Source organism: Pomacea canaliculata, linkage group LG7 (assembly GCF_003073045.1).
Source record: "Pomacea canaliculata isolate SZHN2017 linkage group LG7, ASM307304v1, whole genome shotgun sequence".
Classification (NCBI taxonomy): domain Eukaryota; kingdom Metazoa; phylum Mollusca; class Gastropoda; order Architaenioglossa; family Ampullariidae; genus Pomacea; species Pomacea canaliculata.
Window position 1 is genome coordinate 11,150,049 of NC_037596.1, and position 26,933 is coordinate 11,176,981.

General features: G+C 37.6%; 3 protein-coding genes across 4 annotated transcripts; all 3 read left to right on the forward strand.

Annotated features, from left to right (window-relative positions):
• Positions 1–240: 240 nt before the first annotated feature.
• On the forward strand, positions 241–7,229 carry LOC112568514. The gene is made up of 12 exons (XM_025245824.1): positions 241–526; positions 1,567–1,596; positions 2,019–2,145; positions 2,304–2,398; positions 2,784–2,846; positions 3,087–3,225; positions 3,495–3,589; positions 4,382–4,444; positions 4,680–4,818; positions 5,089–5,183; positions 5,685–5,747; positions 6,494–7,229. Exons 1-12 carry the CDS (start codon positions 475–477, stop codon positions 6,601–6,603), a joined length of 1,071 nt encoding a protein of 356 aa, XP_025101609.1. The 5' UTR covers positions 241–474; the 3' UTR covers positions 6,604–7,229.
• Positions 7,230–11,633: 4,404 nt separating this feature from the next.
• LOC112568515 lies at positions 11,634–16,099 on the forward strand. Its single transcript, XM_025245825.1, has 6 exons — positions 11,634–11,767; positions 13,574–13,603; positions 14,042–14,165; positions 14,432–14,535; positions 15,067–15,129; positions 15,676–16,099. Exons 1-6 carry the CDS (start codon positions 11,725–11,727, stop codon positions 15,783–15,785), a joined length of 474 nt encoding a protein of 157 aa, XP_025101610.1. The 5' UTR covers positions 11,634–11,724; the 3' UTR covers positions 15,786–16,099.
• Positions 16,100–20,327: 4,228 nt separating this feature from the next.
• On the forward strand, positions 20,328–25,133 carry LOC112569588. Of its 2 annotated transcripts, XM_025247409.1 has the most exons (6): positions 20,328–20,449; positions 21,988–22,017; positions 22,405–22,531; positions 22,738–22,832; positions 23,341–23,403; positions 24,130–25,132. In XM_025247409.1, exons 1-6 carry the CDS (start codon positions 20,398–20,400, stop codon positions 24,237–24,239), a joined length of 477 nt encoding a protein of 158 aa, XP_025103194.1. In that variant the 5' UTR covers positions 20,328–20,397; the 3' UTR covers positions 24,240–25,132. The 2 variants fall into 2 exon arrangements, with proteins under 2 accessions (XP_025103194.1, XP_025103195.1); XM_025247410.1 differs by lacking the exons at positions 20,328–20,449; positions 21,988–22,017 and adding an exon at positions 21,480–21,869 and having other exon boundaries at positions 24,130–25,133.
• Positions 25,134–26,933: the final 1,800 nt, after the last annotated feature.

The following is a 26,933-nucleotide window of genomic DNA, read 5'->3' on the forward strand; positions in this document are numbered from 1 at the left end:
CAGAATTTTTTTTCAGCCCCAATGACTCGTGAAAAATTGAACTAAAGAAGTTTGTTGTACAGGAATAGTGGGAAACCGGAATAAACTTACCCTGGAATAGCGGGCATGTATATTCGTGTTTGCTGCCTAATTGCTGATGCGTATGGGTGATCATGTTTAGAGCAGAGGTGAGAAATCTTGTTGACACAAAGAGCTGCTTCAAGGGTACTGAATAATTAAGACTGAGTAGTATACACGATAGTATAGACAGGCTGGTATAACCTGCGGGCAATGAGGTGCCTGGGGGTACCTTGTTGGCCACCCCCCCCCCTGCTACAGAGTGCACCAGCCTGAAGACCAGGAAGTGTTTTGCTGTAAAAGACTGGGGATTGGCTAGCACGTGACATCAGCTCTGATATAAAATAGCTTTTTTCTTCGTCCTTCACTTTCGGGACCTTCTTTACCACCTTGGGAATCTTCAGGTAAATCGTGATCATGATCGGCTCAAGCAAGCTAACGACCTACGTCTTGGCGCCACTACTCATAGGTATGTCAGTTAATTGTAACAAGAAAAATATCTTTTCTAAAGGCATTACAGTAATATGTGCAGTACATTTATTTCTGTGTTTTCATGTTCCAAGACATTTCATTTTACTGTCACTAAAGTTTTAGAGGAAGTTTATTGCGATATCCCATACTAAGTCAAGGTCTTATTAATTAACAAATTTCGCGAAAGTAATAAAGAAATTGTCCGGTTAGGTATTACATGTAGTATCACACCGCTCGTACGCGTGTATAAGCAATTCTTAAAATTTAAATATTTCTTTGTGTGCATGAGAGCACGAATGCTTGAGTGTTATAAGGGGGTCCTCCTTACTTTCATGAAAAACAAAATATTTAGAATCAGATCCTTGTCGTCTCTTCTCCATTTAAATCTCGATAAAAACCGCTGTGAAATACAGAACACATGATAAAGACAGAGAGAAGCCATTTAACCCCGTATATGGACAATGTGTTAAGTAAGCTCACTTTTTGAATAAAGCCAAGGTCGGCGAAAGTTCACACAATTTTCGTGGATGCTATCCTGATACATCAAGTAGCTTTTAAATTTGGCAGAGCTGTCAAAGCACCTGATTAATACGAGTAAAATGAATCGCAAATTTAAATAATGTTAGACTTCGTTGAAAATTAAAGGTGTATTAGTTTATGTCCCAGATATTGCTACCCCACTAGAAAAGAAAAGATCGTTGTCGATACTGAACTAGCGCAGGTAGACTTGCCCAGTCCTGTCAAGAAGCCAGGAGACGAGGACGTCATCGACTATACGAGCGTTGCTTTGTCTCCGTCCAGGTGTAACAGCTTCTGTGTTACATTTAGAGAGCTTCTACTTCACTTGTTCGTGATAGAGCACTGGCCATTGTGAAGTGTGTTCTAAATACTTTCCCTTCTTTTTCCTCCTTTTATACATTATTTTCTCTGTATTTATCTTTTTTTTATCTGTCTTAGTAGCAAAAGTGCACATTGAAACTTGGAAAAAATTATTATGCTAAATGTGTTACTTCCATTGAAACATGTTCTATTTTACAGGTATCTTCTACTGGACCCCCTTCGTTTCAGGTGATCACAAAAATATACCTAGCTTAATTAATACTATATACAACTTACAAAAACGAATATGAGAATGCAATGACTTTCTTATTTAAACTTATGTAATGCTATGTTGTCAACAGTTATGTATGGTAATAATCAATTGGTTACAGCAACAGCTTGTTATAATAATCTGAAGTTAGAGAAAGAATATTATAAAAGAAGCTTTTAACTTTTTCTATAATACATTGATTTGTCTAAATATTTATAGTGTAGCTACTTTAGATGTTTGTACCTCATAAGAAGCTAATTATTAGTTTGCAACTTAATCAATCTTATAGGTTGTTGTTAAGTTAGAAAGGACTATACTTTATCATATTATCACTCATTTTTTCATCCAATTACTCACTTTGTGTTTTTCTCTGACCTCCCTTACCAAACCTAACAAACAGGTCAAGGATGTACCACGACAGAACTGAATGCTATACGGAATTGTATATCACCTTACAGTTCTCAGCTTTCTCCATACTTCAGCACAGGTGGAACCTGCAATCGCACCCTCATCACACAGGTGTGCAGGTAGGTGACTGGCAAGGTGTGTATAGGGTTTGAAATTTAAGCTCTCACTTATTCTTATCTTCACAAATGAGTATGTGAGTCAGTGTGTGTGCGTGTATGTAATCTGTAATCATGATTTATGTCTGTTGCAAGCTAATCTATTCTTGTTGTGTATGCAGCGACTATTCGGCCATCGTTACGTGTGTGAACGGCGCCAGTCTGTCCACATCAACATGCAGACCCTACATGATTACACAGATGGATGCCGAACTAGGTACATTTGTAGTGTGTTGCGTAAATTGTTAAAATTAGTGAGAAACAATATTTCTTCTGAATAATAAAACGATGCCTATTTGATAAAGCAAAGATGATATAATACAAGGTTTAATAATCATCATCATCATCATCATCATCATCATCATCATCATCATCATCATCATCATCAAAATGCAAGATTTGTAAAGTGCGTACTTACACTCCTGAGGATCATGCTTTTAGCGCCTGAGAACAAGAACGAAACATGGACAGCAAACAAGAAAAAAAATTATTATTATTATTATTCAGATTAGAATCTGAACTATGTATTTTGTCTCATTATGATACGTTTATGGTAGATATAGTATTTGATGAGCTAAAATGTCTCTGTTTCTTTCTGACAGCCATTTCCTGTAAGGTGAACGACTTTGTTGTGACCTGTACAAACGCTTCACAACTCAACGAAGGTATGAAATCTCAGCCCTGATTTCTTCTTAGTTTTCAGAATAGTTGAAAGACATGAGCATAATGTCATAAAGTCAAACAGAAATTCGGAATTTTTTCCTCTTTTTTTATTTTGACCTACTGCTATTGTTGGTGTAGGCTTCCTTGTGCGTATGGAAACGATTAAACTACACTTTTCCATTAATCACTCGTTTTCTTCACTTACTCATTTGTGTTTTTTCCTACATCAACCCAATCAACAGGCAGCCCTAATCAAGGATGTGATCTGACAGAACTGACTGCTATACGGCAATGTATATCACCTTACAGCACTAACCTTATCTCATACTTCGGCAGAGGAGGAACCTGCAATCGCACCCTGATAACACAACAGGGATGCAGGTAAGTAACGGGCAAGGTGTGCACATAGTTTCCTAATTTGAGCGTGAAAGTGTTTGTGTGTGTGTATTGCGTGTGTGTGAATGTATATGTGAGACAGTGTGTTCTGTACGATATTTTGGTGTGTAAACTCTTGTGTACGAGCTCTCGCCTGCACAAGTTGATCCCCTTGCAATTTTTCCATTAAATTAAGATATGGGTGTTCATTGGTTATTCACTTACACAAACGTGTATGTATGTGGCAAGCTAATTTATTCTTGTTGTGTATGCAGCAACTATGGCAACATCGTTACGTGTGTGAACAACGCCAGTCTGTCCACAACAACATGCAGACCCGTTATGGTTTCCCAGATGGACAACGTGCTGGGTACACTTGTAGTGTTTTACATAAACTTTTAAAATTAATAAGAAACTTGAAACTTTGTGTGTAGTTAAAGTTGAACTTTAAGGTTTTTGTTCATTTTTTTCAATATTTTATTTATTTTAAATATGTTTCTTCCAAATAATAAAACGATGCCTATTGGATAAAGCTAAGATGATATAATACAAGGTTTAATAACAATAATAATAATAATCATCATCATCATCATCATCATCATCACCATCAAAATGCAAAATTTGTAAAGCGCGTACTTACACTCCTAAAGAACATGCTTTTAGCGCCTAAGAACAAGAGAGAAACATGGACAGCAAACAAGAAACAAAATATATGTGTTATGAAAGAATTAACAACAGTACCAATATTAAATAAAAACACTAAGAGGAATCAAATAACTAGAGCTGCTTGACATCGCAATCTATATGTTTTAGATCGGGAGGGGGGAATGGGCTTCATTTCTAATGTTTGGCGAAAAAAATCACAGCAAACACACTCTTATTAATTTTGCTGATGCACCACACACATTTTAAACTTTAAAATAAGAAATTAAAAAAAATTCTTTTTAAAATGAAACTATAAATTTTTTTTTTTAAATTATAAAGGCTTGAATTGTTCCTGAAAATATTATTTATGTTTATTAAATTTTTTAGACAGATTAGATAATTTTTAGATTATTATTATTCAGATTAGAATCTGAACTGTGGATTTTGTCTCATTATGATACGTTTATGGTAAATATAGTATTTGATGAGCTAAAATGTCTCTGTTTCTTTCTGAAAGCCATTTCCTGTAAGGTGAACGACTTTGTTGGGACCTGTACAAGCGCTCCACAACTCAACGAAGGTATGAAATCTCGGCCCTAATTTCTTCTTAATTTTCAGAATAGTTGAAAGACATGAGCATAATGTCATAAAGTCCTACAGAAATTCGGAATTTTTCCTCTTTTTTATTTTGACCTACTGCTATTGTTGGTGTAGGCTTCCTTGTGCATATGGAAACGATAAAACTACACTTTTACATTAATCACTCGTTTTCTTCACTTACTCATTTATGTTTTTTTCTTACATCAACCCAACAGGTAGCCCTAATCAAGGATGTGATCTGACAGAACTGACTGCTATACGGCAAAGTATATCACCTTACAGCACTGACCTTATCTCCTACTTCGGCAGAGGAGGAACCTGCAATCGCACCTTCATAACACAACAGGTGTGCAGGTAAGTAACGGGCAAGGTGTGCACATAGTTTCCTAATTTGAGCGTGAATGTGTGTTTGTGCGTGTGTATTGCCGTGTCTGTGAATGTATATGTCAGACAGTGTGTTCGGTATGATTTTTTTGTGTAAACTCTTGTGTACGAGCTCTCGCCTGCACAAGTTGATCCCCTTGCGATTTTTCCATTAAATTAAGATATGGGTGTTTGTTGTTTATTCACCTACACAGACGTGTATGTATATGGCAAGCTAATTTATTCTTGTTGTGTATACAGCAACTATGGGAACATCGTTACGTGTGTGAACAGCGCCAGTCTGTCCACAACAACATGCAGACCCTACATGGTTTCCCAGATGGACAACGTGCTGGGTACACTTGTAGTCTTTTACATAAACTTTTAAAATTAATAAGAAACTTTGTGTAGTTAAAGTTGAACTTTGAGGTCTTTGTAATTTCTTATTTCAATATTTTATTTTTTTAATGTGTTTCTTCCAAATAATAAAACGATGCCTGTTGGATAAAGCTAAGATGACAAAGTAAGGTTAAGTTTAATTGAATGACCTCACAAATTTAATGTTTATAGAAAGCTTTTTCGTAAAGGGGTGGGGGAATGGGCTTTATCTCTTAACATGCTTTAAACTCTAAAATATTTATTGATTTAAATGTAATTTAAACAAATTGTTAAAAAAAGAAATATTTTTTTAAAATTGATTTTTAAATAAATGAATTTTCTAAAATTATAACTGTTTGACTTATTCTTTAAAATATTATTTTCTATTATTAGATAATACTTTGAACTATTGCTTTTGTCTCATTTTTGTGCGTTTAGAGTAGCTGAGGAGCTAAAACGTCTCTGTTTCTTTCTGACAGGCATTTCATGTAAGATAAACGACTTTGCTGTGAACTGTACAAACGCGCCAAAAATTAACGAAGGTATAAATCCTGTACCCTTATTTATTTCTATCTTTAAGCAAATTTTAAGAACAAAACCAGAATGTTGTAAAGTTCTCCATAAGTTCTGTTTTTATACATTTTGTTTTAATTTTTGCCTGCTGTGATTGTTTCTCCGGAGTGATCTTCCTTGCCCGTAAGGAAACGGGAACGTCGTCAGATGTTTTCATTAGCTCGATCCTAAATTTTAACCAGGACTCACACTATCACCATCGTCCACGTTTACACTCAGACTTATAGAGAGAAAGTTAAGGAACTCTCTACAATCGTCGTAGAGGAATCAACTGGAAAAGGCATTCTATTCGTATTGGTGACCGGCAAGGTGGTCTGGATGCCTACCAACGATAGGTAGAACTTAAATTCGGTCTGGTTAAACCACTGACTGGAATCTCACAGAGCCACAGTCTGACCATAGACAATACCTTCCACTCTACAAGGACGCAGCGACGGCATCTTGGCATCAGATCTTTCACCTTTTCATCCTGTCTGCCCAAATTCTTGTTCTACCTTCCTTTCCTTTTCTATTATTATAGGTCACTATTGTTGTCCTTGTGTTATTCCATGCTCTGTTAGTCTCTCCTAGTATGGTCCACCTGTTTATTAATTTTTCCACAGCTCCACGAATCCTAATATTTCGTTGTGTTATTCCCCTTTATCTGTTAAACGTTTCTTACTTGTATAATGACCTTTAACGTCTGATAACTGATCTTTTTTTTTCTCTGCATCAGGTTCAGGTGGTGCAAGCTGCCTCAACAGCGCTGGTGCTCATGCGATCTTTGTCGCCATGGTGACCCACGTGATTCTAGCAGTCTTTGCCTTCCCTGTGAGGAATTCTTAGAAGTCCAGCTAATTAAGCAACACTTGATTGTCTTGAGTTTGGTTGTGATTACTGTTATAGATTTGCTATAAAAGCGACAACATATTTTACATAGATATAGGGCCAGTAAGTTATTTTTCCACATTAAAAGAAAATAACATTAAAAGGGTAGATTGTGTGTTTCCTCTCTTTTGTATCAATATTAACAGTACATCATTGATTGACTTATTCGCTATTTTTTAATTCGGATTCTAATTTTAGCTTTTCAAATTTTGTATCAGTTGCCTATAAATAAACATCTTTAGGAAGCTTGTAGTAAGAAATAGACTATAAACACTTCAATTTTCATTCTGTATGGAGTAAACTTTCTGTGCTGTAAGTCGCATTGTATTTTTCTCTTCGTCCATGTGGAATGTTGTGTACAGTGTAGAGAAGGACTAGTAATGCAGACAGGGATATCCCATTCTAACAGGAAGCTACAAATAAATTGTTGTTAAAACGAATCTGTTTATTTACACCACTACCTTCTCAATTGTCCATCGAAACATACTTTATGGTCTTCCACATTTGTGATTTGTCTACCTAATCACCACGATGTGCACCTGTCGTGTTTGTCTAACGGTAATAAAAGTTTCCCGAAAAATTAATATTCTATAAGATTCCACAGACCGGCTTCATTGCTTGTCAGCTAGCACTGTCTTGTTACTGCAAGCTTTCTACAGAACTTTGTCGAGAAGTTCTTTTACCTTTTACCTGGCTTATAGATATAAGTCTACGTCACAAAACCTCATCCCAGGACGTATTCTAGGAAAAGTTCATTTTCTTGGAGGCAGGGGCAGTAGAAGGATATGAAGTGTTCTTCATCCAGTCTCTAGTAAATAAACTAGACTAGCAACGGATTGTTATGCTAGGTAGGAGTATATTTTGTGATTAATCACTTTCGTTCTTGTCATCCTTAATAAACAGGTCAAGGATGTAACACCACAGAACTGTCTGGTGATTACTGACAAAATATACTCCTACCTAGCATAACAAAAATATACAATTTTTAATCAGTCATCAACTAAATATTATCTATTTTTTACGGGAAATGAAAATATGAATTATTTACACTCTAAATTAGAGAAATCAATGCAGTTTTTACACTTGCCTTCAGGTTTTTATAGTTTACAGTCGCCTTTGACTGTTACAATGGTTACACGTAGCTAATGCAGACATAATGTAAAGTAAGAGTAAATAATAAAGTTATTGCATTTATATATTCGTTTTTGATAAGTCCTTACAGAGACATGTATTTATGATAAAAACATTATGTGGTCACCTGAAACGGAGGAGGTCCAGCAGATGCATCCTGTAAAATACAAAATGTTAGTGGAGTAAACACAATGTGTTTCGTTAATTGTTCTAAGTTTTAATGTGCATTTTTGCGAATGGAAATAGCCTTGACTACAGAACTGACATGATCAGACATAGTTAGAAGATTGTCGACATAGAGGCCAAGGTTCCGTACGGAGCTGGAGAGGGGGATTCTAGCTTGACCCACTTGGATGGAGTCTAGAGAGACTTTGCTAAGGCTAAGCTTGGAACCACATAGCATCGCCTCTGTCTTCTCATCATTAAGCTTGAGTTTATTCCTCAGCATCCATGACTTGACCTCTAAGCAACAATCTTCTACAGCACAAACTGCCTCACGCACCGACTCACTGTCAGTACTAAATGAAAAATAGTTCAGAGTTCAGTGTCATCTGCAAACATCTTACGGTTCACATTATGCTTCTCAATGAGAGGACCAAGCTGAGATGTGTAAATAGAAAATAGAACCGGGCACAAAACAGAGCCCTGCGGGACACCGCACAGCAATGGAACTGTCACTGAAGAAGCTTGATTGACCATCACCCTTTGTGTGCGGTCACTGAGGTAGGAATGGAACCACTGCAAGGCGGAACCACCAATGCCCACCTCCATCTGGAGACGAGTTAGTAGAGTGGTGTGATCAATGACATCGAAGGCCGCACTCAGATCAAGGAGGACCACAAGAGTCACTTTCCCTTCATCCGCACTACACAGAAGATCGTTCATAAGACGCAGAAGGGCTGTCTCACAGCTGTGCTTGGGTCTATACGCCGACTGGAATTTATCCAACAAGCTGTAGCGGTCCAGGTGGAGTGTCAACTGCTGAGCAACGACACGCTCCACAAGTTTCGAAACAAAAGGCAAATTCGACACAGGTCTATAGTTTTTACACGAGCTCGGGTCCAAGTTGTGCTTCTTTAAGACAGGCTTGATCACAGCTGTTTTAAATTGTCTGGGTACAGTGGCAGAGAAAAGGCTAGCATTGACTATGCGAACTATTACAGGAAGCAGAATGTCAAGGTGCTGGAGAAGAACACGAGTGGGGATAGGATCATCCACAGACGTGGTTGGGCTACAACGCCGAACTAATTTCAGTAGTTCATCTTCTGTCACTGGTTGAAAGTTAGAGAGGGGCGTGCCACAAAACAAGTCACTGGTTTGCTCCACAGTATCAACCGAGTCACTGAAGCTGTCCATTATGGTCTTTATCTTGTCTTCAAAGTAAGCACTTAATATACTGGCAGCGGTCTGGTCATCCATCTCTGGAAGAACAGGCTGAGTCACATCTTTACCCAGGAGACCATTCACAACTGCGAACATCTTGCGGGAATCAGAAACTGCAGAGCTTAGAATATTCATAACATACCGCGACCTAGCTTTGACAATGATGGCTGAACACTGGCTCCTTGTGTATGGCGATAAATCTGACCATCCACCTCCAGTCTACTCTTGCGCCATTTGCGCTCCGCCTGACGCCTGACCTTCTTGGCTCGGCGTACCTCTGGAGTAAACCACGCGGTATCAGGACGCTCAGTAATGCACCTCTTTTTTCACAGGCGCAAACTTGTCAAGAAGAGCAGTCAGGGTGCTGTTGTACAGAGCCACAAGCTCATCCACATTGTCAGGAGAGGGGAGACCAGGAGAGCAGAACGCTGAAGTGCAGTACGAAAAGAATCAGAGTCCATGCCCGCACATTTCTAGTGTACACAGTCTTTCTCGGTAAGCCAGGCCTTGACATGCTGGTAGTAAAACAACACAAGAAAATGATCCGAAAGTTGCAAGTCTTCCACAACAATAGACCTAACAGTGTGATGGCCGGGTCTCGCAATAACCCAGTCCAAGGTGTGACCCTTACAGTGGGTAGAGGAGTTGACATGTTGAACAAGATCAAGGGAATCCAACAGCTGACAAAGTCTCTTCGTGTCAGGGTCAGATGGCACATCAAAATGAAGATTCACATCTCCAAGAATTAACAAGTATTTGTTGGCAGCAGCTAGGTTGGAGACCAGGGGAATAAACTCTTCACAGAACGCTGAATTAGTCACTTTGTTGTTTCTAGAGTAAGGAGGGTGATATAGAAGCAAGACATGAAACGTCAGTGAACCACGAGTGAGGGCAAAACTGAGTGACTCAAAAGTCATACAGCAAGTCTCTCGAGATGGTAAATAAACTAGACTAACAACCAATTTTTTAAGCCCACACACAAGGGCAACAAACTCATACTATCTCTATATTATAAACTATCTACACTAGAATCAGCCTATGAAAAATTCCCCCACTGCCGTGAGGGAAAAGATAAAGGCTAAAAGAGTAAACCCTTACAGAAAATCCTGATGCTATCACGACATCAGAGGGCGAAAACTGTCAACTATGAAAGTACAGGCCAGGGCTCATGGCCGATGTGTTCGTGACCAGACCTATTGCCGGCTGCGCTCCTCCAAGTGTATAATGCTCAATGTAAGGACCATGGATACACGACGCAAACAAATACAAGATTGGTCGAGACCAAGATCAACAACGACGGTCACAAACTGTTGTCAAGTGGAGAGAACACCAGACATGAGAACAGCATGGGGTTCTTCGTGCACGGGACTGTAACTGGAGCTGTCATCAGCTGTACACCCGTATACAGCAGGAGGATCTCAGCTAAGCCCCAGAAACATGCCGATACTAGAATCGCAACTCTCAGATGACCCACAACCCTCAATGTATACTTGACAACCAAAAGCGTCTTGTCTTGTGCCAGAAACATGTTACAAACAGCTCTGGAAAACACTAGATTGTTAGACAATCGTCCAGGAGACTGTTCAACACGCGGAGGTCATGTTACACGAATGACAGACTCGTCAGTGAGGAATGTTTTCAAAACCAACAAGGCGGATCCACCCACGGAAACTACGACCTCTCAAAATCCCGTCGCAGTCGACACGAACTGAAATAGGAACTGCGATCTTGTACTTAAAAACTAGAATAACAATGGAATGGATAAGAGGACGCGGTGTAATTTATCGAAATTTCAGTAGACCGTTGCGCTCTAAACGTTCTTTGCATTCATTTCTCGGTGCGCATTGAACCTTTTCTTTCTCTCGTCTCTCTCCCCATACCCCAGACACAGCGGCACACACAAGCATACCATCCCCTCCCCCATTCCTCCTTCCCCCTAGACAATAAGAATTTATCAAATAGATTTTGTGGCCATGAGAACAGTGAATAGCTAAGAGCGATTAATCTTAAGACTAAACCTACCGAAGAGATCATATATAACACTAGGAACATTCCAGTCATCAGCAGCCAGAGCAAATGATTGTGTTTGCAGAGATTTTTTTTAATTAATTGTTATATTTACACGTTCTCATTTTTCAATGGTTACTATCCTACCCATTTGTAATTAAACCACACCAACGCAGCATAAGACCAGAATTATTTAATAAAATCATCTTCGTTTTAGACACTGCCATCGTCACCCTATTCAGGACTGAAAAGTAATATGTATGTAAGTTGTTTGCGTGTCTGCGTACTGTACTAAGTTTATGGATTTTCTTTGTTAAGTTCTCGTTCTTTCTCTGCTATGTATGCCGTGTGTGCGTGTGCTTGAGTGACGTGTTCGTTAGGGGGTGGGGTGAGTCTCTATTGTTCGCGGCGATATGAAGAAATGCTTTGCTAGAAAAGACTGGGGATTGGACAGAGCAAACGACTGTTCTATCAATGACATTATATAAAGGGTTTTGTCTCTTCGTTCGTTACATTTGAAACCTTCATTACCCCCACGGAATCAGCAGGTAACTGATCATGATCGGCTCAAGCAAGCTAACGACCTTCTTCCTACTGATAGGTATGTCAGTGTATTTTAACAAGAAAAATATCTTTCTAAAAACATTTTATACCGTTGTTACTAAAGTTTTAGGAGAATTATTTTTACTATATCCCATACTAAAAGCACGTCCTGTTAATTGACAAATTTTATGAAAAAAATAAGTTATCCTGTTAGTATAATATTTAATACGTATCCATAAGCTATATATATGTTGTTACATATTTTTTTTTTTTACGTGAGACGGAACGAATCCTTGAATGTTGTACGCTGGTTCTCCTAATGAATTGAGATAAATTAGTCCTTACTGAATGAGACTTTCTCGTCTCTTGTTTATTAAATTCTCGAATAAAAGCCACTGTGGAACACATAATCAGCGAGAGAAGCCATTTAATTGCGAAGATGAACAACACTTCAAAAAAGAATTTTGAATAAAGCAGTCTTTTGTGAACTCCAAAACTGGCAAAGTTAACGCATTTTGGGGATGGTGTCCCCATTTGAAGTAACTTTTTTAACTGGTAGAGTTATCTAAGCCTCTGGATAAGGTGGCGAAAAGGAATCGGGTACACGGACGTTTTGCCGACCGGACGTTTCGCCGCCGGACGTTTCGGCGCGGGGCACTTCATTTCGGCATTTCACGCGGGACCTTTAGCCGAAGTCAAGTGTGTGACGCCCCTTAGCTCACACATTTCTCTCGCCATTGTATCAATGTATCAGTGAACTCTCTCTCACTATCCCTCCTCATGTGAACCGTTAGCTCACACATTTCTCTCGCCATTGTATCAATGTTTTTTCTCAAAGCTGTTGCGCATAATCTGTGACAATCAAAGTGAACTGTCTGTGAAGTCTGTGTGTAAAATTTGTTTGAAATAAAGAATTATTGTGTAATCTAGTAGTTACTTTCATTCTTTGAGAAGTAAGTAAGCTCTCTCTCTCTCTCTGACATAATGCGGCGAAAAGTCCGCACACGCTATAGGAACATTTCCACCTCCATCAGCAATCAAAAGATATCGTGCCCAGGATTAAGGGAAAAGTTGAAATAATTACAGAGTTTTATTTGCTGATGGGTTTATTTTAACGACTGATGTTTCCATGGTTACCTTCTACAGCGTTAAAAAGAGCTAACTAATAAAATCGTCTTCGCTTTCGATACTATCATCGTCAAGGTCCTCAGTTCTAAATAGCAAGATGACTACTGGCTGTCTACGTACTGTAGTGAGTTGGTGGAAATAGTTTCTTCTGTCTTTCTTTCGATGCTTTGTATTTTCTCTCTGTCTGTCTGTCTGTCTGTCTGTCTGTCTGTCTGTCTGTCTGTCTGTCTGTCTGTCTGTCTGTCTGTCTGTCTGTCTGTCTGTCTGTCTGTCTGTCTGTCTGTCTGTCTGTCTGTGTACGGACATATATATATATAATTTCTTGTCTAATATGTGTCACAGCTAAAGAAAATTTACGAGAAACGTTTGAGCTAGCTATCACTGATAACGGCAGAAAAGAAAGTTAGCGTTAGAAATAAATTTAAAATACATATCCGAACTTTCTGTCACGGCAAATTTCCCCGAGGACGTCATCGACAATGCGAGCGTTGCTTTGTCTCCGTCCAGGTGAAACAGCTTCTATGTTACATTCAGAGAGCTTCTACTTCACTTGGTCATGATAGAACACTGGCCATTGTGAAGTGCGTTCTGAATACTTTCCCTTCTTTTTCCTCCTTTTATACATTATTTTCTCTGTATTTATCTTTTTTTATCTTAGTTGCAAAAGTGCACATTAAAACTTGGAAACAATTATGTTAAATGTGTTACTTCCACTGAAACATGTTCTATTTTACAGGTATCTTCTACTGGACCCCCTTCGTTTCAGGTGACCATAAAACTATACCTAGCTTAAATAATGCTATATACGACTTACAAAAACGAATATAAGTATGCAATGATTTTCTTATTTAAACTTATGTTACGCTATGTAGTCAACAGCTTTAGATGATAATAATCAATTGCTTACAGCAACAATGTGTTATAATAATCTGAAGGCTAGTCTGGAGAAAAAAAATTTTTTTTAAAGAAGGCTTTTACTTTCTTTTATAATAATTATTGATTTGTCCAAATATGTAGTGTAGCTACTTCAGATGTTTGTACCTCATAAGAAGCTAGATAATTATTAGTTTGCGATTTAATCAATCTTATAGATTGTCGTTAAGCTAGATAGGACTATACTTTTATCATTAATCACACTTGTTTTTTTCATCCACTAACTGTCTGCTTTTTGTTCTTACCTCTCTTACCATAACTCAATGAAAAGGTGAATGTAGCACGACAGAACTGACTGCTATAGGGAGTTGTATAACACTTTACGGCTCTCAGTTTACTTCAAACTTAAACACAGGTGCAACCTGCAATCGCACTTTCATCCCACAAGTGTGCAAGTAGGTAACTGGCAAGGTGTGCATATAGTTTGATAATTTAAGCATCAAAGTGTGTGCACGTTCGCGCTCGTTTATTCTTATTTTTACAAATGAGTACGTGAGTCAGTGTGTGTGCGTGTATTTCAAGTTGATGTCTTAAATCTATATTCATTTATCTATGTATATCCCTGCAATTCTTCCATTGTATAAAGATATGGTTGTTATCTATTCACCTACACAGACGTGTATGTATGTTGCAAGCTGATTTATTCTTGTTGTGTATGCAGCGACTATGGCAACATCGTTACGTGTGTGAACAACGCCAGTCTGTCTACAACAACATGCAGACCCTATCTGGTTTCCGGGATAGATGCCAGACTGGGTACACTGGGTACTAGTGTGTTGCATAAATTGTTAAAATTAAGGAGTAATTTTAGTGTGTAGTTAAAGTCGAATTTTGAGTCTTTTGAACGGAACAGTTTTTATTTAGATATTTTATTTTTTTTTAAATTTCATGTTTCTTTTCGAATAATCAAACGATGCTTTTTGGATAATGCTAAGATAATATAAAGCAAGATTAGGTTTAATTGAATGGCTTCATAAATTTAATGTTTATGAAAAGTTTTTTCGGAGATGGGAATTTGCTTTATCTCGTATCCTATTTTGATTTCTAAAAATACTTATTGATTAAATTATAATTAAAAAATATTTCTTTTGAAAAATTAAATTATGTTCTAAAAATGATTTTTTAAAAGTAACTGAATTTTTTTTGTAATTATAATTGTTTGATATTTTTTGAAAAAAATCTTTTTATTAGATAATACTTTGAACTCTTGCTTTTGTCTCATTATAGTTTATTTATACCAAATATAGCGAAATATAGTACTTAAAGAGCTAAAGTGTATCTGCTTCTTTCTGACAGGCATTTCATGTAAGGTGAATGACTTTGTTGCGACCTGTACAAACGCTACACAACTCAACCAAGGTATAGATATTCTGGGCCCTTATTTCTTTCTTTCAGCAAATTTTAAGGACATGACCAGAATGACATAAAGTGCTACCTAAATTCTATTTTTTTTGTGTTTTAAATTTTCGCCTGATGTGATTGTTCTCCGGGGTGATCTTCCTTGCCCGTAAGGAAACAGGAACGTCCTCAGATGTTTTCATTAGCCCGATCTTAAAATTTAACCAGGACTAACACTATCACCATCGTCCACATTTACACTCAGACTTATAGACAGAAGTTTAAGGAACTCTACAATTGTCGTCGAGGAATCAACTAGAAAAGGCATTCTAGTCGTATTGGTGACCGGCAAGGAGGTTTGGCTTTAAAAATCACACGTGTTGACCTTGCATTATTCTGTGTTTTATCATGTTACTCTCTCCTACCATGGTTCACCTGTTTATTAATTTTCCGAAGGCTCCACAAACCCAAATAATTTGTTGTGATATTCCCCTTTTCTATTGAAAACTTTTTACTTATATCATGACCTCTCGCTTCTGATGACTGACCTTTTTTTCTCTGTATCAGGTTCAGGTGCTGCAAGCTTCCTCCGCAGCACTGGCGGTCACGTGATCTTTGTCGCCATGGTGACCCACGTGATTCTAGCAGTCTTTGCCTTACCTGCATGGAATTCTTAGAAGTCCAGCTAATTAAGCAACACTTGATTGTCTTGAGTTTGGTTGTGATTACTGTTATAGATTCTCGAATTAGACAACAAGAAAGCATTGAATGTACATGTCGCATAGCTTATTCATACACAATTTAATTATGCATGCTCATGTACATGATGCGAATAATTTTTATCTCGCTGATGATTACAAACTGTGCATTAAATGTATCTTACGATCATGCACTTACACACATACACACACATACTGACACAAAAACACCCACTAAGGCACACATTTTCTCTCTCACAAGACGCAGGTATACACAAAACACAAGCACAAAACATAACATTATCGCCGCACGCCGCCGGACACACATCTCACCACTGGAGACCACAAAAATAACAGGTTACACATGTTAACCATCCCAAAATACACAAATTCAACACAATTTTATTTCCAATATTCACTATAAAAGCGACAACATTTTTACGTCGATATAGCGACCGGTCAGTTATTTCTCACACATTAAAAGGAAATAAAACATTAAAAGAGACTGTGTGTTCCTTCCCTCTTTTATGTATCAATATTAACAGTATATATCATTTATTGATTAATTCGCTATTTTTTAAATTCGGATTCTAATTTAAGCTTTTCAATCAAATTTGTGTAATTAAGTGTTTATAAATAAACTGCTTTAGGGAAGCTTATGTAGCTAAGAAATGTCGAAAATAATTATATAAGAATAGCCTATAAACTCCTGCAATTTTGTCATTCCCTTATTTGGAGTAAACTTTCTGTGTTGTATCGCAATGTCGCATTGTATTTTTCTCTTCGTGCATGTGGAATATTGAGTATAGCTAAATTAGTAAGAGAAGACTAGTAATGCAGACAGGGCTATCCATTCTAAAAGGAAGCTATAAATAAATTGTTGTTAAAATGAATCTGTTTATTTACACTTTACTACGTTAAATTTGGTTAAGCGCGCTTCCACGATTTCCACACATGAACAAAAATGCAAAAAGCACATACATCAAACAAGCTACAATTCCCTCACGATCATTTTCACACACACACACACACACTTATTCCCTAAATATACAGCCCTGTGTAATAGATATATCCCATTCTTTTATCACAAATCCCGCTTAACCTCTAAGGTTCACCTTTTGTGTAAAAACCTCTACATAACAGAATGCAAGAAAATAAGGACAGCATGACAGTGTACATATAAACATTTAATATTGAATGTCATTATATTGTTTACTATTAAGTTGAAACCTTAAACATAACTGAAATGTTGATCTTGTACAGCCCACTCACTGTTAACATGCATGTAACCAGCAGTATGTGATGTTGGTATGGGCAGAGGGCCTCTTAAAAACTGAATTATTATTATTATTACACCCACCCACACACCCATCACCCCCACACACACACACCACCTACACACACCTACCACCCCATCTCGTCCCCCTCCAACACACACACACCAAACACACCCCCCAACCCACACCACCACATGTACCACCCCACCATCCCCTCACACTTCAATACAACAGTGGACTAGTCTATTTTATGTTAAATATCAAGAGGGTAACCCCAGTCAACAAAGGCAGCAAATAAATGCCTACTTGAACAGATTCCTGTGTCTCAGTATAACTAGTTCCTGCCACTCAGTTTGATAGCCTAGCAACATGAACTTTCCTGAGTAGAGTTCGTGTTGCCATGTGAAAAAATGCAGCGCACAACAGGAAGCCATGACAATATTGAAGTCCACTTACTTGCATGAATTCCACAAACACTGCTCTGTACTCTACAATATTTCCCATTTTTGTTATAGATAAAAGGCCTCGACACTAGAAATGTGAAGAAAATGTATAAATGAAATAAAATACTAGACTTGTTGACATTTGGTTTTGCAAGCTGTGACTTTAACATTGCACATCATCTCTAGTTCGTTGATCTCCTCGTCTGCGCAGACCTTCTCAATTGTCCATCGAATCATACTTTATGGTCTTCCACATTTGTAATTTGTCTACCTAATCACCACGATGTGCACCTGTATAATTAAAAAAAAGATTATTAATTAATTTTCAATAAAAAAATATTTTGTCTAACGGTTGCTAAAAGTTTCCCGAAAAATAATATTCTATAAGCCTCCACAGAACACGCTTCATTGCTTGTCAGCTAGTACTGTCTTGTTACTGCAAGCTTTCTACAGAACTTTGTCGAGAAGTTCTTTTACCTTTAACCTGGCTTGTAGATATAAGTCTTCTTCACAAAACCTCATCTCAGGACGTATTCTAGGAAAAGTTCATTTTCTTGGAGGTAGGGGCAGTAGAGGGAAATGAAGTGTTCTACATCCAGTCTCTAGTAAATAAACTAGACTAGCAACGGATTGTGAGCGTTAGCCCACACACAATGACAACAAACTCATACATAGATGTCCTCATTACCTACATACGCCGGACTTACGAAAAATAACCATGGAGCTCCCTTTCTTCACCCAACACCCCTTCAGTAGCTGGTAAATGACCTGCACCCAGAGACCTGCTGTTAGAGGAATAAGGAGCCACAAGTAGCAACTCGTCGAGATTCTTCTAACCATGGATACATGTACCTCCAATGTCGACTTGACAACCAGTAGCATGGTGTGTAAAAAGATTACAAGCAGCTATTTGACTGCAAGAGAAACGTTTTCTACATTCATACAATCTTGCGAAGGTCACAGCACAAAGAGCAGAGTCTTCAATAGGGAGTTGTTACAAAACAGACGAGGGCTGTGACGCACTGATAATAAAATGTTATTTAATCATTCCATTTCTGCTGACAGGCAGCAAGAGGTATTTGTCAATGGCACTTTTTCTGACATAACACAAGCTGGTGCGACGATAGTTTCTTAGAAAATGAGAGTAAGGCTAAAGAAATTGTCTTTGATTAGGGTTAGGGTCTAAACTTAAAAAAACTTCAAGCTTTGGCAGAATCACATAAAAGGTAAAAGTCGTCCCCTAGCCTGAGAATGTCGATGGAGAGGGAGATGTTAGAGACCTGACTTTTCTAGTGTCCAGCTTTTTCCTCTCGTCGTATGCCTCCATCAGGATATCCAAAATCTGTTTCGGCGTATCTATTATGTCATGAGGGAACATCAGAACTCGCCATCTGGCAGGCCCCTACATTGCGTTCAGAATATAACCACACGCCTCATTCTGAAGCATCGGGTTTATGGCGGGAGCTAACATGATCTCTCTTTCAAACTCGTCCACACACTGAGTTGGTCCTCCGGCAAACTTCTGAAGGCGGAATAGATGACATGTTCATGTGGTGGGGTTGTGGTGTGACGACAGCAAGCATCCAACACGCGAACAAAAGAAGTAACAGTCGAGACCCTTTAATACACGGGCTTGTACAATATTGCATCGTCAGGGGCGCTAACAGACAGGGCTGACTCTTCTGTCACCTGTCTTTGCTCTCTTTCTCCTCCGCCGACGTCTGTTCCGTCGTTTCATCTCAATTTTACCCTCGTATACCTCTCGGAAGGCTAAACTTTCCACGATGTTCCTATACAGCCGGAGCAATTAGGAGTTTTAACCCCAGTCAATCACTGCCGAGTATCCTCTCAGGTCCCACCAACAACTAACAATCAACCACCAGCCCTGCCAAAAGTAAGAACAAACGCCGACCTACCAACCCTCTACACATGTAAGCATGAGTGCATCATAAAAAGCTCGAACATCCATTACCTTTAACCATCCTTTACAGTATTTGGTGATTACAATGGCTTGATTAATTTTATGAGTTTTTATTTTCCAAATGGGCTGAAATACAACATTTCTTCCTGTGGGTGGGAGATCTCTTGCCTCACATTCTGTCATAATCCTGTGCATTTGGGGGAATTCGTTTAATAGTTAATAGTCACCAGGCTATCAAGGTTGAGAGAAAATGTAATACCAAGAACCGTTAATGTCTCAGGATTCCAATGGATTTTTAAGTAAGTCATATAGATTGTCAAACACCCTCGATTATTATCAATCTATATTGCAGCAGTTTTATAAAAATTAATATCTAGACCTGAAGAAAGTGCAAACTGTTCTAATTTATAGAATGTTTTGTTTCCAACAGCTATTCCTTTAATATCCAATAATAACAAAAACAATTTTGATTTATATAACACTTTACACCACAATCGAAGGCAGGCTCAAAGTAACAAATAATAATACTAATATTAATGATATTAATAATAATAATAACACAGACATTAGTAATGAACGTTGATCTAAAAGTTTTGGCCACCTCAGCTCTAGTGTACCAGCCCGTAGCACAAGAAGTGTTTTGCTTTAAAAGGGATTGAAAAGCGCAAGCAACTGTTCTCTCAGGGACATTAGCTCCGATATAAAAAGGTTTTTTTTTCGCCTCGTCCTTTACTTTCACAACCGTCTTTACCATCAGGTTACCATGTGCACCGTGTTGGCCACCCTGCTCTAGAGTGTACCAGCCCGTAGAGCAGGAAGTGGTGTGCGGTAGAAGACTGAGGATTGGACAGCACGTGACAATAGGTCTGATATAAAACTGTTTTTTTTTCTCGTCGCTCACTTTCGACACTTTCCTTACCACCCACAGAATCTGCAGGTAAATCGTCATCATGATCGGCTCAAGCAAGCTAACGACCTACGTCCTGGCGTCACTACTAATAGGTATGTAAATTAATTTTAACACACACACAAAAAAAAAAAATCTGTACAAAAGCTTTACAATTATACATGTATGCACAAAATCTTTGTTTCTTTGTTCTAATTTTCCTAGATATTTCATTACACTATCACCAAGTTTTTAGAGAGAGTTTATTGCGATATCCTATACTAAGTCACGGTCTTGTTTAATAACAAAATTCGTGAAAGTAATAAAGAAATTGTTCGGTTAGGTATTAGTATCACGCTGCTCATAGGCGAGTGTAAGCATTTCTTTACAATTACATATTTCTTTGAGTGAATGAGACAGCACAAATGTTTAAGTGTTCTAAGTGGGTTATCTTTACTTGAATGAAAAACAAATTATTCAGAATCAGACCTTTGTCTATTTACCTTTCTATTTAAATCTCGAACAAAAGCCGCTGTGGAATACAGAACACATGATAAAGACAGACAGAGAGAAGCCATTTAATCCCGTAGATGAACAATGCGTTAAGTTTTGAATGAAGCCAAGGTCGGAGAAAGTTAACACATTTTTGGGGATGGTATCCTGATACATCAAGTAGCTTTTAAAGTTGGCAGAGCTGTCAAAGCACCTGATTAATAAGAGTAAAACGAATCGCAAATTTAAATAATGTTAGACTTCGTTGAAAATTAAAGGTCGTATTAGCTTACGTCCCACATATTGCTACCCTACAAGAAAAGAAAAGATCATTGTTGATAGTAAGCTAGCGCAAGTAGACTTGCCCAGTCCTGTCAAGAAGCCAGGAGACGAGAAAGTCATGAGCTATGCGAGCTCTTCTTTGTCTCCGTCCAGATAAAGCTATTGTGTTACATTCAGAGTCGTTCTCATCGAGAAGATTCCTGATGTACAGTTCTCATTAACTTTAGGACTCACAGTTTTATTAAAGACCTATTGTTACAAGTTCAAACATAGGAAAGGCTTATTAAATGGTAGTGAGAATGTGGGGTTTTTGTTGGAAGGAAGTTGTGAAAGTGTTCTAGGTGTTACAGAGGGGTACTGAATACTGAATAGTGCGCATGCGCGTGTTTAAGGCTTGATGTCTGCTAGTCATGCAAAGGAATTATGACCAAAGCAAGTTCTGAGTGAAAGGACGTGTGCTGTAACCGTCATTGACAGTTTAAACAACGCAGGGAATAGGAGGTGTGATATTGGAGGGACCGGGCGAGCTTAAGCAAAGCGAGCGGGTGGCACCAGCGAGCAACGGTACCCGTGTAGCCAATCGAAACAGCAGTAAACACAGTACGCCCTCCATAGAGGTAGAAGATCAGGAAGTAATAGGTTTAAACCAAGACCTGTGTGTTGGCCGGGTAAGACAGGTGACATAACAAGGTGGTGAAGACGACGTGGCATGCTCAAACAGGATCAACAATGGAAGATTAAAAGCTGTGATGTCACCATTCTGTACATTTCTTTCACATTATTTTTGAAGTCTCTTTTCATTTGCAAAAATTCACATTAAAACTTAGGACAATTAACGAAACTCATTGTGTTCACTCCACTAACATTTTGTATTTTACAGGATGCATCTGCTGGACCTCCTCCGTTTCAGGTGACCACATAATGTCTTTATCGTAATTACATGTCTCTGTAAGGACTTATCAAAAACAAATATATAAATGCAATAACTTTATTATTTACTCTTACTTTACATTCTGTCGGCATTAGCTACGTGTAACCATTGTAACAGTCAAAGGCGACTGTAAACTATAAAAACCTGAAGGCAAGTGTAAAAACTACATTGATTTCTCTAATTTAGAGTGTAAATAATTCATATTTTAATTCCCCGTAAGAAATAGATAATATTTAGTTGATGACTGATTAAAAATTATATATTTTTGTTATGCTAGATAGGAGTATATTTTGTCATTAATCACTTTCGTTCTTCTCATCCACATACTTTGTGTTTTTCTCTTACCTCGCTTACCTTAATAAACAGGTCAAGAATGTAATGCCACAGAAGTGTCTGCTATTGAGACATGTATATCACCTTACAAAGCTGGGTTGTCATCCTTCGGCACAGGAGGAACCTGCAATCGCAACCTCATTACACAAGATGTGTGCAAGTAGGTAACTGGCAAAGTATGCACACAGTTTGATAACTTGAGCGTTAATGTGTGTTTGTGCACTTATGTTTATGTCCTGTCTATATTTATCATTGGGATATTCTTGCATTTCTTCCATTGTATAAAAACATGGTTGTTTGTCGTTTATTCCCCTACACAGACGTATACTCATGTTGCAAGCTGATTTATTCTTGTTGTGTATGCAGCTCCTATGGGAACATCGTTACGTGTGTGAACAGAGCCAGTCTGTCCACAACAACATGCAGACCCTACATGATTCCCCAGATGGATGCTAAGCTAGGTGCACTTGAAGTGTTTTACGTAAATTTTTAAAATTAAATACAAATGTTGTGCGTAGTTTAAGTTTGAGTCCTTTGTTTAGTCTTTATTTAAATATTATATTTTTAGAAGAAAATGTCTCTTCTGCGTTATAGAATTGGTTAATCCTAACATGATATAAAGCAAGTTTAAGTTTCATTAATTGAAATTAAATGTTTATACAAATCTTTAGGAGATGGGACACGCGTTCTCCTAGTGGCTAGCGCGAAAATCACATCATATACACTTTTATTAATTTAGTTAATCGATGAATAAATCAAAAATTGTTTTCTTTGTAAATTTATTAAATTATTCTTGAAATTAACATTATTAGAATTATTATTGAATATATTATTATTTTTTGATAATGGTATGAAATAATGGAATGTTTTCTTATGGTGCTTGTTAGTAAATATAAAAATAAACATAAATATAAGTATAAATATAACAGTTTTTGAGGAGCTAAATTATCTCTATTTCTTTTCTGCCAGGCATTTCATGTAAGGTGAGCGACTTTATTGAGACCTGTACAAGTGCTCCAAAACTCAACACAGGTGTGGATAATGAGCCCTGATTTCTTCTTATCTTTAGGAGAGTTAAAAGACATGAGCAGAGTGTCGTAAAGTGCCACACAAATTCTATTTTTCACATTTGTTTTCATGTTGAGCTGCTGCGATTGTTGGGGTGGGCTTCCTTGTACATATATACACAGTTAGAGACGTTCTTAGATGTTTTCTTAATCCTAATCTCTGCTGAAAATTTAGCCAGGACCCATAATGTCATCATCGTCCAGGTTTAGGCTCAGAGTTCTAGACAGGAGGTAAGGAACTCTATAATCACTAGAAAAGGGATTATCACTCTAAGACTATTTTAGAATTGGGGGCGGGGAACGTTTCATCTGTTGCGTCTATCCACTTATTTCTTTGAGAGTTACTTAATAATGTTGATAGCTTTACAGAATGCTGTTGAATGATGGAAAGATAATTCAGCTTTTAGGTTCCTATCTGCACGTCCGTTTGGGTGATTGTGTTTATAAATGAGAACGTAAATTAAAGTTAATTTTTTGCTCTTTTGTCTTTGCGTCTTGTTTCTTCATATTCTTTTTCTTCCTTCCTTCACTTTCCCATCTTTATAGATCACACGTGTTGACCCTTAATTCTCTGCCCTGTTACTTTCTCCTACTAAAGGCCCCCATGTTTGATGAACCAAAAAAATTTGTTGTGTTATTCCCCTTTCTGTTAAAAGTTTCTTACTTGTATATTTACCTTTCTCTGTATCAGGTTCAGGTGCTGCAAGCTTCCTCAGAAGCACTGGTGCTAGCGCGATATTGGTCGCCATGGCAACCCACGTGATTCTAGCCGTCTTCGCCTTGCCTGTGAGGAATTCTTAGAAGTCCAGCTAATTGAGAGCACTTGATTTTCCAGAGTTTGGTTGTGATTACAGCATTACTGTAGCTTTCTTTTCCTCTCTTAGAATGTTTGCAGATCGAACTGTCTGTCCGCAGACCTCTTGCTATAGGTTCACTAATTAGTTAACAGGAATGCGTTAAATTTTAAAGGTCGCAGAGTTTATTCGTAGATAATTTAATTATATATGTCATTTATTTGATGGGAATAATTTTGATCTCACTGCTGATTAACTGTACCAGTTTTACTTTCTCAAATACTTCTAAATGTTTTATACTTTCAAATTGTCATTTGTGGGGGCAACTATGTAAGTTACGCTCTCCTCTCTTCATAACATATGTTACAGGCATTTTGTCAAGGATCTGTATGTAATTACAGCCTTAACTATGATTAGAAAGGCAAATTTATGATAAAATGACATCGAGACCATTCTGACAAAGCAAGCAAATTTACTAAAACTAGGGTTACAAACTGTACACAGGTACAAACATTAACATTGCATGAAATGTATCTTACGATCATGAACTCCTACACACACACACATTTCGTCTCCATCCCCCTAAAACAACAGGTCAGCCCTGTTAGCCACAGGGATATTTTTCAATATTCACTATAAATGCGACGACATATTTTACTGGGATATTAAGGCTGGTCAGTTATTTCTTAACATCAAAAGAAGAAGAAAAAAACTCAATTAGTGTGCTTGCTCTCATTTGTATCTATATTTACAGTGTATCATTAATTGATGCTTTTTGCTATTTTTTATTCAAATCCTAATTTTAGCTTTTCAAATATTGTATTAGTTGTCTATAAATAAACATCTTTAGGAAGCTTGTAGTAAGAAATGGCATATAAACACTGTAAGTTTCATTCTATTTGGAGTAACTTTTCTGTGCTGTGAGTCGTATCTTGTTTGTCCATGTGGAATGTTGTGTACAGTGTAGACAAGGTGTAGTAATGCAGACAGGGCTTTGCAAGTGTAAAAGAAAGCTACACACAGATTTAAAAAAAAAAAAACCTGTTTATTTACCCCGCTCTTGTTAAAGTTGGGTTTCACGCGCTTTCACGACTTCCAGAAATGAACAAAAATAGAGAAAGATCATACACTAAACAGGCTACAAATTCTCTTGGGATCATTGTCTCTGTCTCTGTCTCTGTCTCTGTCTCTGTCTCTCTCTCTCTCTCTCTCTCTCTCTCTCTCTCTCTCACATATTCACATTCACGCTCTTTCTCCATTGCATAAAACACATACATAGACACACATACTGATAAATGGATACAAATACTTACAGAGGGTGGAGAACAAAATGTAGTTCCCAGAAAAATAAATCCAATGAACACCTTTATATAAACCAAAAAAAGCGTGCTATCATTAAAGGTAATAATAAAGAAAATTATTTATTTGCATAGTTTATCGCATTTGTCAATATAAATTAACAACATATTACACAAAAACACACAGAACAGTACGTATCCAAGTCAGTACAGATTCCATGATAAAATGAAAAAAAAATTTGTACTAGAGTCACTTATTCTGATAAAATACTTGATTAACATGTTTATAGAAATATTTTTTTTTAATACTGACCCTACCTTTGAGTTAGATCCTCATCATCCAGTCATTGTGTACAATTACTTTACAAATAAACAGAGCAACAATTAATTTTATAGTTATAAGTAAGTTGCTCAGACAGATCAACAATAGAACTATTTTATAGAAGCGAATTACTGTATATATATTTTAAGCAATGGAATATTAGGTTCCTCAGCTCATTAAGTTCTTTTAACAAATGAAAAATGAACACCCAGGTAACCAAATAGTATCTCTCTTGCATGTTAATTATCAATGCAGTTTTCGTGTTTTGCTTGTTGATAGTTGGGCAAAATTTTCCTTTTTTGGTTGGTTATGTTTTAACACATCGTGGCTGAAGTTCTGACGTTTTTTTAGTTAGCTTTGCTCCAAAACTAACAACAACAACAACAACAACAACAAAAAAACAACAACAACAAACAAACAGGCAAATAAACAAGGAGAGTAACAAAATTGAACTTTGAAGCACAGTATCTTTTTCAGTTTTCCGTTAGATTTTTAGTAAAGAGTGGTCGGGATCAAGTTTTTGCTTAGTGATATTTTCATACACATATATTTGTAATTCGGTCACCGAACATCTCATGTAACAGGTAAGAAAGGGGAATAACTCTGGCCTGTTTGCTCTTGAATGAGTTATCTCCCTTAAATTATGAGATTCTCCTATCGCTAACACACACACACACGTTTCCCCCTGCACTGGATTGGTCTTATTAGGATTTAGGTGTTATACTCGAGATTTCTCTGGATGACTATGTGATCGCAAAGAACGAGTATTTAACTTGTCACACAGTAAATATCTCCTAGTCTACCCTATAGAGTTATATGTAGGAGTTGGCAGTGCCCTTTCGATCTCAGTTTTTTTTCCTTTGACTTTCAAGAGATGACTCGATCGTAGAGCGCATGAATAAGTCGAGATGTCCTAATCTCTCTCGTGTTCTAGTGACTCGTTAAGATTAGACCACGATCGTGTAAAGGTTGACTACTGTCTGTCTGCAAAGACCAACGCCTAGCTTCTCCACTGTTAGTCTCGGCGAGCCTAAACAATGTGCCTAAACCGGAAGCTTTATACACACCAGCTCCAGTTTAG

What these genes read in the sequence shown, in the direction of transcription:
- LOC112568515 (XM_025245825.1), top strand. Translation starts at nt 11,725, where the DNA reads ATGATCGGCTCAAGCAAGCTAACGACCTTCTTCCTACTGATAG. An exon ending in TGCCAGACTGGGTACACTGG is followed by an intron (nt 14,536 to 15,066) that starts GTACTAGTGTGT and finishes TCTTTCTGACAG; the next exon opens with GCATTTCATGTAAGGTGAAT. An exon ending in CGCTACACAACTCAACCAAG is followed by an intron (nt 15,130 to 15,675) that starts GTATAGATATTC and finishes TCTCTGTATCAG; the next exon opens with GTTCAGGTGCTGCAAGCTTC.
- LOC112569588 (XM_025247409.1), top strand. Translation starts at nt 20,398, where the DNA reads ATGATCGGCTCAAGCAAGCTAACGACCTACGTCCTGGCGTCACTACTA. An exon ending in CTGGACCTCCTCCGTTTCAG is followed by an intron (nt 22,018 to 22,404) that starts GTGACCACATAA and finishes CTTAATAAACAG; the next exon opens with GTCAAGAATGTAATGCCACA. An exon ending in ATTACACAAGATGTGTGCAA is followed by an intron (nt 22,532 to 22,737) that starts GTAGGTAACTGG and finishes TTGTGTATGCAG; the next exon opens with CTCCTATGGGAACATCGTTA.
- LOC112568514 (XM_025245824.1), top strand. Translation starts at nt 475, where the DNA reads ATGATCGGCTCAAGCAAGCTAACGACCTACGTCTTGGCGCCACTACTC. An exon ending in CTCATCACACAGGTGTGCAG is followed by an intron (nt 2,146 to 2,303) that starts GTAGGTGACTGG and finishes TTGTGTATGCAG; the next exon opens with CGACTATTCGGCCATCGTTA. An exon ending in CGCTCCACAACTCAACGAAG is followed by an intron (nt 4,445 to 4,679) that starts GTATGAAATCTC and finishes TCAACCCAACAG; the next exon opens with GTAGCCCTAATCAAGGATGT.